The sequence below is a fragment of the Echinops telfairi genome, unplaced genomic scaffold (assembly GCF_000313985.2).
Source record: "Echinops telfairi isolate 266 unplaced genomic scaffold, ASM31398v2 ScPeMD7_7420;HRSCAF=8458, whole genome shotgun sequence".
NCBI classification, from domain to species: domain Eukaryota; kingdom Metazoa; phylum Chordata; class Mammalia; order Afrosoricida; family Tenrecidae; genus Echinops; species Echinops telfairi.
The window spans coordinates 13,508,774-13,523,491 of NW_022111320.1; the positions used below are offsets into that span (position 1 = coordinate 13,508,774).

At 35.1% G+C, this 14,718-nt stretch overlaps 1 protein-coding gene across 1 annotated transcript in view; it reads right to left on the minus strand.

Annotated features, from left to right (window-relative positions):
- Positions 1–14,718, minus strand: part of ZBBX (zinc finger B-box domain containing) — a 154,526-nt gene that overhangs the window by 14,882 nt on the left and 124,926 nt on the right. Inside the window, exons 15-16 of the mRNA XM_045297668.1 lie at positions 8,936–9,089; positions 8,021–8,154 (exon numbers count right to left, since the gene is read on the minus strand). Of these exons, the coding sequence (XP_045153603.1) occupies positions 8,021–8,154; positions 8,936–9,089 (288 nt within the window). The remainder of the gene's footprint in view (positions 1–8,020; positions 8,155–8,935; positions 9,090–14,718) is intronic.

The window sequence follows — 14,718 nt, forward strand, 5'->3', positions numbered from 1 at the left end:
ATATAGAGACAGTAAATGAATTAATGTTTTGGGGGGGGATGTAGAGGAGTTTGAGATAAAATGAGAAGCTAATAATGATTATCAGAAAGAAGAACATATTCTAAAATCAATTGATGATAATCATGTCTCTTTAATATTACTGAACTATTGAATTATATATGTGAATTATGTACATAAAACTATTAAAAATATAATCAAAAGAATGCTTAAGGTATGTATTGAGAAATTCACAAACAGGTAAAATTATAAATAATCTTAAATAATTTAATATGAACATTATCTTGCAGTACTTAATGCACAATGGCTTTGTTGTGTACTTTAAAGTAGTGTTATCATCATCACATACACACACAAATCATGTGTCTGAACATACACCACTATTTGAACTCTAAAGAAAATATAAAAGTTCAGAAGAAATTATACAGCTAGTTGTGTATTAAACATTTAATGTGGGTTTTTTTTTTAACTCAAAAGATCTCTGAATGTAGCTAAGACACTAAGAAGAATTTTAATGCAGGGTGTAATTACTTAAGGCATTAAAATGGACTAAGGTAAAAAGGGCGCCAATTTTAATGAACAATTTAGAAATCTATTTTGTTGAAGCAAAACTATGAATAAATTAAAATTTTAATCTTATTTGTCTATTTGTTCTTACAGACAATATGCTTCTGATGTAAATATACCCAATAATAATTCTGTAGGCTAGAATTTGGAAACTATTTTCCCTATTACCTAGAATATTTTATTGAACCACAACCATCAAGAAAAATAATAAACTATTTCTAAAATCATAAGTAAGAAGTAAGAAAACCCAAACAATCAAATCCACTCACATCATAGATTTGATGCCAACTCATAGAAATCCTGTATAGTGCCCCCAAACTATAAACCTTTACTGGAGTACATAACCTCATCTTTCTCCCTCCAAGAGGTTGCTAAGTGTGAACCAATAACCATGTGATTATCTGTCCAATACTTACCTGACCGTGGCACCAAGAAGTAAAAGTAGTGAAAGGCTGAATCAATATTTTAAAAAAAAATCTATTCTAACCCTTTCATCTCCTATGCGTGAACTTCATGTACTTAAATCCCCAGTCCTTGTTCAAAAATTTAAAATAGTGACCTTTTTGCCCATCTCAAAAGATTGTTAAATTGAACAAGATAAAGTAATTAAAGACTTGTGAATAATACCATGCCATTCTAATGTAATTGCAGTAGTAGCCGCACAAACCATTGTAACAGGAATTCATTTATGTAAACCTACAATTCTGGGTCTACGCAGGTACCCACACATTTGTATCTGCTTTTGAAAGTACTGAGCTATGAATTAGCCAAGGTAAAATTCAAAGGCAATTACAACTTTTTTTTAATAAAACAAGCAAAAAGGAACATCTTGCCAGCCAGGAGACTAAAGGATGGACTTCTGCCAAAACTGACAAATCTGAGGTGAGAAAAATTTACCATAACATTGATGCCCTTCAGAAAACAAAAGTACAAACACTTGCTGATATCTTACACCACCAGCTGATTGCCACAATGTTTGCGGTTCGTTGATCCTGCCCGAAAAAGAAACATATACAGGGGATGGATTGGACATATTGGTTATAGTGAGGGAATAGCACATTTTTCTGACTGGAAATATTTTGAAAGTTTAATGTAATGTAACTAAAACATGAGAAACATACAGGTGTGGTACCAATTTGATTCATTTATAGTTCAGGTCAATATGTCATGGCCTTTCATGTTTAATATACACATTCATTAATGTTATTATTAAAAGTAAGATTTGATACAGTTATGACTGGCACTAATGAAAAATCCCACAATAATTTTAACATTCCAGTTTGTAGATTAGAAATACACAATGCCATTATACTTCTGGCATTAGTTACATAACAATTGTCAATATAATATTAAGAAAAGAAAATATAATTGCTAATCATAGCTATACTCTAAATACAACAGAAGTTGTCCTCTAATGGTGGAGGTTACTGATGAAGGGAGCCCTGGTGGCAGCCTTGAGTAAGCATTGGGTGAGAGCCACAAGGCTGATGGTTCAAGCCCACCAGCCTTTTCAAGAGAAAAAGATTATTCTCTCTGCTCCCATGAAGATTTACAAAGCCTCAGAAACACAATAAGGGTTGCTATGAGTTGCATTCATGCCACATATTGCTATGTCAGTACTTTAGGGTTATATTATTGGACATAAAAATGCTAATAAATTTATGGAAAATCTAAATCAATCATTGGGCAGTATTTTATACAACACTAGCAGTTACAACTATTCTAAACATAATTTTTTGAATTTTATGGGAAATAATTTTAGTAACACTTTTTGAATAGCATCTTTATAACAAATAATATGTCATCAAAGAATATAATATTTAATTCTGGATAGATGACACAAAACACATTGACCTTCTCCATATTCTGTATAAATTGGAAAGACTTTCATAGGAAATAAATAGAAATGATGATACTGACATCTACAGGGAAATTTCATTAAGCAGACTGTATTAGTGAAAACCGGTCATATTGTCCTGTTTTTATGCATCAGTGTATGGCCTGGGAAATGTAAATTTATGTCTCACCTGGAAAATGAAAGAGTTGACCAGGATAATGTCTGAAAATTTTACCAACCCCATGGAACTCTGAACCAATTCCAAATCCACTTCAACTATAAGAGCATTTACCAATTCCTAGAATGGCAAGGCACTGTACTGGATACGAGTATTTCAAAGTGAAGCAGACACTGGCCCCATCCTCGAGTTAAATTCCATACTCACACAGAGTCATCCTCTCCTGGTGCAGAAACACAATGCACCTGTTCTGAATTGAGGATAGATTCATCAACAAGGCAGAGCAGGCCCTTGCTGCCCCTACACACCCCACCCCCAGGGGGATAAAAAAGAATAGCAGAGAACATACAAAACCACAAGTGAACAAATGGGTGCTACGGGGCAGACAATGGAGTGCGCTTGATACAGGGACTGAAGAGACTGTGATTAGATGGCGAAAGGGGATGACTTCAGAAGACTTCTCTGAGGAAGAGGCACCTGGGCTGTGATTAAGTTCCGGGAAAGAATGAAGCATCTGTGGGGTACAGAAGGAGGCTGTGGAGCATCTCAAATCATAGATCCGAGCAAATTCTAAGGCTAAGAAGTGAGTAAGAGTGAGACTTGCTAAAAAACAAAAAAGACAAAAGCCGGTGGAGGAGAAAATAAGACGAAGAGAGATGGACAGGACAAGTTTACCTACTGTTGAGGGATGCGCGGGAGGAACACGACGGCTTTTCTACAGGCTGTGCAACTATTGCACACAGGATGCAATTTATGGTTTAAGATGAGGAAAATTCACTCGTTGGCTGTAAATTTAAATAAATCATTCAATGACTATACACAGTAGAACTTGAGGGAAATTAATCATATTAACATTTTAAGTAGGGGCAAAAGTGAAGCTCAGAAATGGGAAAGAGATGACGGACTGGGCTCAAAATGGACCAATGAAGACCGAAGCGGTTGGACTTCGGATGCTGCAATCCGCAGGATCTGGAGATGAAAGGACGTGGTGGGTAAGGCAGAGTTGAGAGACACTGAGCTTTCGGACTTCAATCGACAACTGGAGGGCGCCGACATTCACAAAGGCTGGACCAGGAGCTGGGGCGGAACAGGCACTGATGGGTGGAGGGGAGCTTTTAACTTCGTTAAAAGTATTTGGTATTCAAGTCTTTTATAATGACCAGTATTTTACATTCACAAGTTTAAAATCTTAAGGAAGTTTGAGTACCTTTATATACTGGCATCAATTCAGCATATAAGATTTCTATAAACTGTGAAATAGTAAAAAAAAAAATATTTTAATTTCATTTTATACCACTGTTCCTATCCAGAAAGTCATTTTCCTGCTTTCCTAAGTGGTAAAATCTTATGATGCTTTTAAGGTTCAGATGAAAGATCACCTAGTCTTCTATTGTCTTACATATCTACACTTTTAAATAGCAAAACAATTATTTATTATCTTTATTCCTAAATGACTGCATATCAACCTTCATTATAGCTAATGGCATGAACTAAGCTACACTCTCAGAAACCTACAGGGGCAGTTCCACCCAAATATGGTGGTGGGTGCCACGAGTCAGAGTCGACTCAATGGCGGTGAGTTTGGTTTGGAATGTCCAAAGGCGCATTACTCGGATTCCTTTTATAATATCTATTTTATGATGTCATATGTGTGTGCAAGTATGCAGGAGTTTTCTCAAAGTATGATTTCTAATATATGCATCAGCATACCATGAAGTTGCTGATAAAATAAATGCAAATCCCTGGATCTTTCTACCTCAGTCTTAATGGATCTGAATTTCTCATAGTGAAATCTCAGAATCTGAACTATAACAGGGTATCCTGCACACCATCAGCTCAGGTGATAATGTGCACTCTCAAGAATAAGTCTGAGAACCTTGGAATTCGACCGTAAGCTCTTGAACAATATAAACGAGCGATTATTATTTATAAACCCCCATTGTCTGGCTATCTCTGACCTAAAGCCGGGGCTTCAACATTTTTTCTAATTGTAACAGTTTTATTGACATATTTCACAAACAAGTATTTGATCACAGTCATTCATTCAACTTATCATAGCAAATTGACGTTTACATGTATTTGCTTACTTATTTATAAAGATCTATCTGTTGTTAGGTACCTTCTAGTCCATTCTGAGTCACAGTGACTATATATACAACTGAATGAAACACCACCTGGTCCTGCTCCATCCTCACAATTGCTAATATCCCAAGCTCATTGTTGCAGCCACTGTATCAATTGATCTAGATGAAAGTCATTCTCTTTGCCAAAACCTCTCCACTTTTTAGAGCACCATATCCTTCTCCAGGAACTGGTCTCTCCTGACAATATGCCCGATTTATATAACACAAAGTCTTACTCTCCTTGCCTCTAAAGAGGACTCAAGCCATACTTCTTCCAAAACAGATTTGTTTATCCTTGTGGCAGTCCGGGCTACTGTCAATATTCTTGATCAGCCCTGTAACTTAAATATATCAATTCTTCTTTGGTTTTCCTTATTTAATATCCAACTTTCACATGCATATGAGGTGACTGAAAATATCATGGCTTGGATCAGGCACACATAAGTCCTCAAAGTAATCTATTTGCTTTTCAATACTTTAGAAGGGTCTTGTGCAGCTGATTTACCCAAAGCCATGCATCACTTGATCTCTTGACTCCATCTTCCATAGATATTGATTGTGGATCCAAGCAAGGTGAAATAATTGATGTCAATATTTTCTATATTTTCATGACCTTATCTATGGTCTAGGTTTGAAGATTTTTGTTTTCTTTATATTGAATTATTTGTAATCTATACTGAAGGCTGTTATCCTTGATGTTCATCAGAAAGTTCACCTCCCTTTCAGCAAGCAAGGTTGTGCCATCTGCATATCCCAGATTGCTAATGAGCATTCTCCATTCCTGATGCCACATTCTTCTTCAGATAGTCCAGCTTCTCTGATGATTTCCTCAGCATACAAGTTGAATAAGTATGGTAAGAAAACACAGTCTTGAGGCAGGTCATACCTGATTTTTAACCATACACAGTATTTCCTTGTTTTGTTCACCCAACTGCCTCTTGACCCATGTAGTTTCTACAAGAGCACACCCAAGGGTTCTGGAGTTCCCGTTCTTCTCAAGGCTATGAATAGTTTATTATGATCCTCACTGTTGAATGCCTTTTATCTTAGTAAGAAAATTCTCTTAGCAAGCCTGTGATTCTATTTTTATCAATAGTGACTTTAAACAACTCTGACTGCATTTGGAGGAAGCAGCCAGACGTCGATGTGAGAATAGGTACCTAATTATAGATCTAAGAAACATTGATAATAAATAGGGTTTTCTCCCCACCAAAATAAATTATATCTGACAGATTTTTAACACAAATGCATGTGAAAAGGACCTATGTTGGTTAAGGAGTTTTAATTGTAGGGTTTGGGGCAAGATGCATGAATGATACATACATGGAGAAATAACATGTAATTTGACTTGATGGCCTTTCGCCAAGGTAAACATCTCACTCTATCAAGTATTTCTCCTAAAACATATGATCCTTTAAGAACAGGGAAAATTACTTAAACATCTATTTATCACTAATTCTCAGCACAGTGTTAACATATTCAACACATGTATATTGGTTGAACTGTCTTAACTCATTTCTTACTGAACCCTTATGTGAAAAATCACCATAAAGCAAGCCTGTGTAAATATGCATTCATGAATAGCAATAAACCCATGATTTTCAAGTCAATTCATATTCCTAGCAACCCTAATGGGTAGAGTAAAACTGCCCCATAGATTTTCCAAGGCTGTTATCCTTACAGAAGCAGACTGCCCCATCTTCCTCCATATAGTAGGCTTGATCCACTGACCTTTTGGTTATCAGTCAAGTATTTAACCATTACACTATCAGGAGTCTTCAGAAATAACAATCCAAACCCAAACCAAACTTGCTACAACTGAGATGAGTCAATTCATAGTAACCCTATAGCACATGGCACAATTGCCCCACAAGATTTCTATGGCTGTAATCTATAGAAGCAGGAAGTCTCAGCTTTCTCCTGTAGAGAAATGGTGGGTTCCAGCCACAAACTTTTTGGTTAACTGCTCAGTGCTTTAGCACTGCACCATGTGGCTAGTAACCTAATACCTCTGCTTTTACACAACCAAGTGCTTTGTCAAAAGAGCAATTGTGATGACAATTTTGTAATAATTATGGTCAATGAATGGAGCTAATGAACAGAAATCAAAGTTTCAAGGTGAACGCATACAGCAGTAATTTAGAACTGAGCTTTCTCAACCCCATCCATAAGCAGTAGTCCTACCTGAGCCTTTTGTTTCACAATTGATTACAACTGATCATAATACAAGTTTAACAGAGGAGTGTGTTAATCTGTAAAAAACAAAGCTTTTCTTGATCATATAATAAAATTGAGCAGGATGATTCAAAATATACCATATCCTGAATTACAATTTGAAAACATTATTCTTTAATACAGTTAGAGAAAAATTAATATGATAGCTCGTGTTTATTAGGAGGGGATATGATTATTTTTGGTCTGTTTATAATTTTGAAAAAAATCATCTAGGACATTTAATTAAAATAAGTAGGTTTAAGTTACATAATGTGGGAATTAACTTACAAGTACCTAATAGAAAACTTTAAAGTCATAAAGCACGCGGATGTCACTTTGGGGACTAAGGGTACCCACCAAGCTATGCTATTTTTAATTGCCAAATATGCACATGAAAGTTGGACAATGAATAAGGAAGACTGACTGAAGAATTGAAGCATTTGAATTATTGGGAAGAGTATTGAAAGTACTGGGGACTTCCAGAAAAACAAACAAATCTCTCTTGGGAGAAAGGCAGTCAGAATGTCCCTCAGAACCAAGAATTGTGAGATTTGTGTCTCAAACTCTCAGCATGTCATCAAGAGAGGTTTGTCTCTGGAAAAGGATGCCATGCTTGGTAAAGTAGAGGGTCAACCAAAAAGGAGTGAATCCTCTCAACCAGATGGACCGACACAATGGCTGCAACCAGGGGCTCAAACACAAGGATGATTTTGAGGCTGGCACAGCCCCGGGGAGTGTTTTGTTCGGTTGTTCATAAAATTGTCATCAATCGGAGTCAACTCAATGACCCTTAACAACAACAACAGCAAACTTAAGAGTCCCTAGATGGGCACAAATGTTTTAGTTCTCAACCACAAACCGAAGTCGTGGTGACTTGGCAATCCACTTCTGAAATATCAGCCATGGAGAATTCCTCAAAACACAGGTAGATATGTACTCTAACACTGTCAATGGGAATTGCCAACTTAAGGAACATGTTTTGTAGTACTGACAATCACATAACCATTCTTACTCACCAATTATAAGTTGTTTCATGGTGCTGGGTTAGAAAAAAATTGAAGTATTAATTATAAGAAAAACAAGCCATCTATATGGTTCTGCCACCTTATTGTCAACCTTACCCATCTTTTGTTGTGTTCTACTTATTTGTGGGTCCTGATTGCTGTGCAGAACATTCAAGACAACTGCATGATTAGCATATTCACTTAAGCTGTGGTCCGGGATCCATTCTCTGTCTCCTAAAATGGGCAAAGCAGAAAAAATATATGAAATTTTAAAATGGGAGAAATCTCTGCTGTTAGTTTGTTATATTTATCACATTAGCGGGCAATATTTAGATAAACAGGAAGTATTTCTAACACTGAAATGTAAATTATATTCTGAAAAACAAAAATCATAATTACACAATATTATTAAATACGCATAGCTTAACTATAAGTGAAAAACAAAGTGTATATTGCAGACACAATACATAAACCTATGTTAAATAAAAATAAGTATTTTGTAAAGTATATATAGCAATACGTTTAATTGCACATGAATAAATATATTTGAATAAATTATAAATACAAGAATCTATATGACACAAAGACCTAGCTTTGAAAAATAAATTATCAAAACATCCTAAACATTTTACAGATCCTGAGATTTTGAGATTTGTTTTCAATAAGACATTAAAAATCATCATGTAATACTTAACAGTTAATGAAGTGATATAAAAGGTTCTTATTATTTTATAATTTGGTTATAATCATATTTCTAAATTATAAAATCAATATCTCCCTTGTTTTATCATAACCATATTTCTAATATTCTGATAATAACCTTAAATATGAATATATAGCAATTCAAATGGTATTAACAATTTCAATTATATAAGAAGAAAATTATTTTATTCATTGAACAATTTGCTCAGTATGTCATAATATTAAAGTAGACTGTTGTTGACTGATAGGAAAAAAAGTGTGAGAAAATTATTAAGTTGGGTCACAGGCCATCTGATTTCATATATGTATTTACCTGCAAGTGAAATCCTAGTCAGAGAAGAGCAGCATTCTACACTATGAGAAGGAAGTAAGTTGAGTCTTTCATTTTCTTCAAAAATAAAGAATTTCTCAAATCCATGATAATGCTCATTTATAGGCTTATTTCTGAGGGCTATATCTTGTAACAACTAGGAAACAAAATATTCAACAAAATTAAGTTGATTTTTCTCTCCCGTCAATTCAAAGAAGCATATGCATTCATTGAGCTCCACATGTATTTGACCCAGATGCCGCCCTCATCTAGATTGCTCTTGGAATGCAGACATATAGTACAACACTTACATACTACACAATCTCAAAGACACATAAACGAGGGCTACAGTAATTATCTGGAAGTCAAAAGCAATGCATAAAGGAAGACATAAGACTTATCAGATAGTTTTCTTTCTCCTTTTACTTACTTTCTTCCTTAAAGTTTCTTTGCACATAAATTATCTTGAAATATTTATCTTCCTCATACACTATGTCTTTGAACTAGTGTCTACACTAGTTTTGTCTACATAGATAATAAATTCAAAGATGAAAGTAACATCTAATATAAAACAGATTCGAAGTTCAGAGAGAACATTCCAGAGAGTACATCAAATATAGTATGGGGGTTCTCTGTCTTTAGCCATTCCCAATTAATTTCCAATGAATCTCAACCTGTTCAGTTCACACAGAGAAAACTTATGATCCTGTACAAATTATTATTCAGAAAAATGTTAAACTCTCTTAAAAGCTAGTGACCAAAAAAGCATCTCTTTCAAAGACAAATCCAAATCGAGGCAACTCATCTTCCTGGGCTCTCCCATGTCTTGATGAGCAATTTACAGCATCACTTCGGCCCTAGAAGGCCTCATATTTGGGCTATACAATTGTAATTCCAGAAGCATTTTTAAAAACCACAGTCTTCAGATCAAGAAACTAAGAGAAGTCATGTATCCCAGCCCCTAAACATAGAAAATTAACTTTGGCTATTTCAGAATGAGAATCAAGAACTACTAACTAGTCTAACCCTAACCTAGAACTCCATGGGACCTCTTTATGTTGCCCTACAACTTGTCCATATGGGGCCCGAACTTGACAACAATAAAAATCCCTGAAAAAAAACCAAAGTACAAAATGAACGTTCACTCAATTTGCATGTTAAGAAATGCCACTGCTAAAAAATTGCCCTGCTTCCCACTAGGTAGTTTTTGTCAGGAATTGGAGAAGACTAAAAACCGTGTGTGTCAGTCATTAGGAAAGGGGGAAACAAGTAGGTTATGTCACTTAACTCTCCACAAGCAAGAATTCAGCTAGCAAATTCTAAAACACCAATTTCTTCCTGAGTTTCTTTGGAAAGATCCTCTTATTTTATCTACCTCCCTGTTGGTCCCCTTTATTTTGCAGCTCCTCTTATTTTCTCTAGCTGTTACCCACCGACTTTATCCAGTAGTTTGAGAAATTAGCCACCCATGGAAGATGATCACGGAAAATCTTTGCCACTTGATTTGAATTCTATTACAAGTACAGAGCCCACTTTCTGTGAAACGATTTACACTTTAATTCTCAGATATCATTGCCTTTAAGTGGATCAAAATATTGTTGCAAAATATATTTATAAAAGGGGCAATGTTCACATTAGATGTCCATCGGTCTGCGGAAGAGCCTTTAGAGTCCTAGGACAGATTCACTTGGATGAATACTCCTCGAGGATTCTGATAGAAACCTCAAATATACTTGCCGAGACTATTTCTATAAATTCATTAATTAATTCCTGACCATCTTATTTATATACTGTACTCATTGATATAATCATTTACCACTTTTCACAAAAGCATATGATTTCATGAATAGCAATGCAATCAAACATGTTTAATTGTTTTTAAATGTTTCAAATTTAATTATAATATTCTTAATTATAAACTTAAGAACCACAAATAAGATTTACATAACTTCATATTAGTGATTTATAGTATTTATTTCAGAAGTCAGATTGAAATAATTATATAACTGTACTGAAGTTTTTATGCAGTATTTCCAAATGCATGGTTTTTACATTCACAACAAAGTAATGCATCCATTTAAAAAATAACAATTGTATTGAGCTTACAAAATGGTATCACATTTATACTGCATAACTCCATTTAAGTTTTGACATTATGTTTTTGAGAAATAACCATATTATGAAAGTTGCTGTATTTCATTCATTTTAAATTTTAAATTAGTCTCAATTTTATTAATTGCCACAAATTACTTATCTGTGAATTTCTACAGAATTCCCTTTATTAGTTTAAGAAATCCTTCACAATTTACTAAAAGCTCTTAATTTATCAAATAATCTAGCCACATCTACTGAATGACTGATTCTTTGAGATAAAGCTATTTGAAATAGCTTATCATTTTCTTTATGATTTATTCGGAGACCCAGAACTATTTTCAATTGTATTTAATTTGTTATCATTTTGCTACAAGTTTATAATTGTATTGCAGTGTGCTTAGAAAACATAAAATGTTATGTCTGGCAATTGTGAAAACTTGAATTGTTGTCTAGTATGAACTGCATTTTTATAAATGATCTATGAAAATGTAGTCTTTAGTTGGTATATGTATCTAGTACAAGATATGTCTTTCAAACTCATTTGTGCGAACGTCTTCTTTCTTTACTAATTAGAAATCCCATTAGGTTGATAGATATATCAATAATATCATGTTGTTATGCCCATTTTGCTAAGGTTCTATTGGTAATTACACACAAATTAACTTTTTAGTCATTATGGTAAATAATTTATTGTATCACATATGATGGTTTTGATTTATTATATTTATTATTTATGTATTCTAGTTTTTGCCATTACTCTGAAACAGATTTTATTAAGTATGCTTCTTATAAATAAAATCTTGATGGATGTTGCTTTAAATTCAAACTTGGAATCTGCTGCTAACTACAAATTAGACAGTATAATCTATTCACTAATTTATTCTACTTAGTGGATTTATTTTTATCAGCTTGCTTTACTCTTTCCACTTATTATCAAGAATGGTAAAATGTCACTAATTTTTACCCTAATTGCAAGCCCAATTTGCCCTAATTGCAAGCCCAATTTCAGAGCTACTGAGAGAAGGCAAGAAAGGTCTTTATCGACACACAAAGGGATTTAATTTCTCACAGCAATAAAGGTAGACAGAATATAAGCATGTAATCAAATTTCCTCAGCCAGTTTTCCGAAGAACATCCAGAAGAGGAAAAGATGCCTCTTGTACATGGAATGTGCTATTTTATAAGAGAAAGTTGAGCTTACATCCAAAACCAAATCTGTGCCATCGAGTTGATTCCAATTCTCAGTGAGCTAGAGGAGAGGGTAAAACTGCACCATTTAGTGTCCAAGGCTATAAATAAGCAGCCTACCACATCTTTCACCCATGGTAGATTAGGACCACCTACTTTGGGGTTCAACTCTTTTATTTCATTATTTTTTTCCATTTGTCTTAGCTAATTTATGTTTAAGCGCATGTTTCTGATTCTCTCCAAACATCCACTTTGAACTTATCTTCCCCTCCTGCATTTTTATTGATATTTTTCTTCCTTCATCTGTGATGTTCTTGATGTCATCCCATTGAGTAAGTATGCTGCATAATACCTCTTTGCTTGTAAAACATGGACAAAAAATGAGTGATGCGTGAAATGCTGTATAAATACTTACTATACTATTCTTTCGTCCTTTTTTTTTGTAATGGATTTGGGGTATGTTTTTTTAACTCTCCATACATGTATTTCTCTTCTTTTTTTAAAAAAAAAATCATTTTATTGGGGGCTAGTACAACTCATCACAATCCATAGATCCTTCCATGTGTCAAGCACATTTGTACATTTGTTGCCATTGTCATTCTCAAAACATTTGCTTTCTACTTGAGCCCTTGGAATCCCGTACATCAGTTGTATGAAGAAGATTTGCACATATGTCACCAACATCATTTCCAAAACACTTTCTACTTGAGCCCTTGGAATAAGCTCCTCTTTTTCCCCCCTCCCTCCCCCACCCTACCTCCCTCACGAACCCTTGATAATTTATAAATTATTATTGTTTTTACATGTCTTACACTGTCCAATGTCTCCCTTTTCCCACTTTCCATTGTTCATCCCCGAGGGAGGGGGGTATATGTAGTTCATTGTGATCAATTTCCCATTTCTCCCCCACCTTCCTCTTACCCTCCTGGTACCTCTACTCTCATTATTGGTCCTAAGGGTGTTTATCTATCCTGGATTCCCCTTGTTTCCAGCTCTGACCTGGACCAGTGTACATCCTCTGGTCTAGTCGGATTTGTAAGGTAGAATTGGGATCATGATAGTGGGGGTGGGGGGGAAAGCATTAGAGAACTAGAGGAAAGTTGTATGTTTCATAACTGCTATACTGCACCCTGACTGGCTCATCTCCTTCTCATGATCATACCTTTAGATCTTATTGTTTATAGATGCCATTGAGTTCATTTTGACCCATAGCGACTTTATGCACAACAGATGCAAACATTACGCAGTCCTGTATAATCCTCACAATTGTTTCTATGCTTGAACCCATTGTTGCATCTATAGTATCAATCCATCTCCTTGAGGGTCTTCCTCTTTCTTATTGGTCTAGTTATCAGGAATTGTTTCTTTACATTTAGTTGTAATCCACCCTGATGGCTGTGATCCTTGATCTTTATCAACAAGTGCTTCAAGTCTTCCTCTCTTTTAGCAAGCAAGGCTGTGTCATGTGCATAGCTCAGGTTATTAATAAGTCTTCCTCCAAACCTGATCCCACATGTTTCTTCACCTAAGTCAAAGTCTCTGAATATCTGCTCAGCATACCAGTTGAATAAGTATGGAGAAAGGATATGACCCTGACACACATATTCCCTGATCTTAAACTATAGAGTATCCTCTTGTTCTGTTAGCACAACTGCCTCTTGATTCATGTAAAGGTTTTCTCTATAATCACAAAGAAATTATCTGGAATTCTCATTCTTCTCAAGGCTATTCATAGATTTTTATGATCCACAAAGTTGAATGCCTTTGTACAGTCAGTAAAATATAGGTAAACACCTTTCTGGTATTTTCTTCTTTCAGTCAAGATCCAATTCACATCAGCAATGATATCCCTTGTTCCTCATCCTCTTCTGAATCCAGCTTGGGCCTCTGGCAGCTCCTTGTCAATGTACTCCTGCAACTATTTATTGTTGGATGATCTTTACCAAAATTTTACTTGAAATTGATATCAGTGATATTTTCTATCATTTGAGCAATCTGTTGGGTCACTGTTCTTTGGAATTGGTACAAACGTGGATATTTTAAATTCACTAGACCAAGTAGCTATCTTTCACATTTCTTGGGATGGATGAGTAGCATCTAGGGCTTAATGAACATGTTCAAACATTTCAATTCTGAGAACATTGTTTTGGCTAATGCTTTTCGCACAGTTTGAATTTCTTCCTTCAGTACAATTTTTCTGGATTATATGCTACCTCTTGAAAAGGTTTAATGTCAACTACTTCTTTTGGGTACAGTGACTCTGTGTATACATTTGGTCTTTTGATGCTTACTGAATCTTTCAAAATTTTGCCCAAAGAATCTTTCAATATTACAACTTGAGGCTTGAATTTTTTTCTTAGGCCACAACAGAAAATGAAGGCTCTGAAGGACTTACTCCCACCGACTTTCCTCCATTCACATCCTTACAGTCTACTCCCTTTGAGAAGGCAGCTCTTCTCAGTCATGTTTTGAGTGCCTTCCCTTTTAAGATATGCTGACGGGGG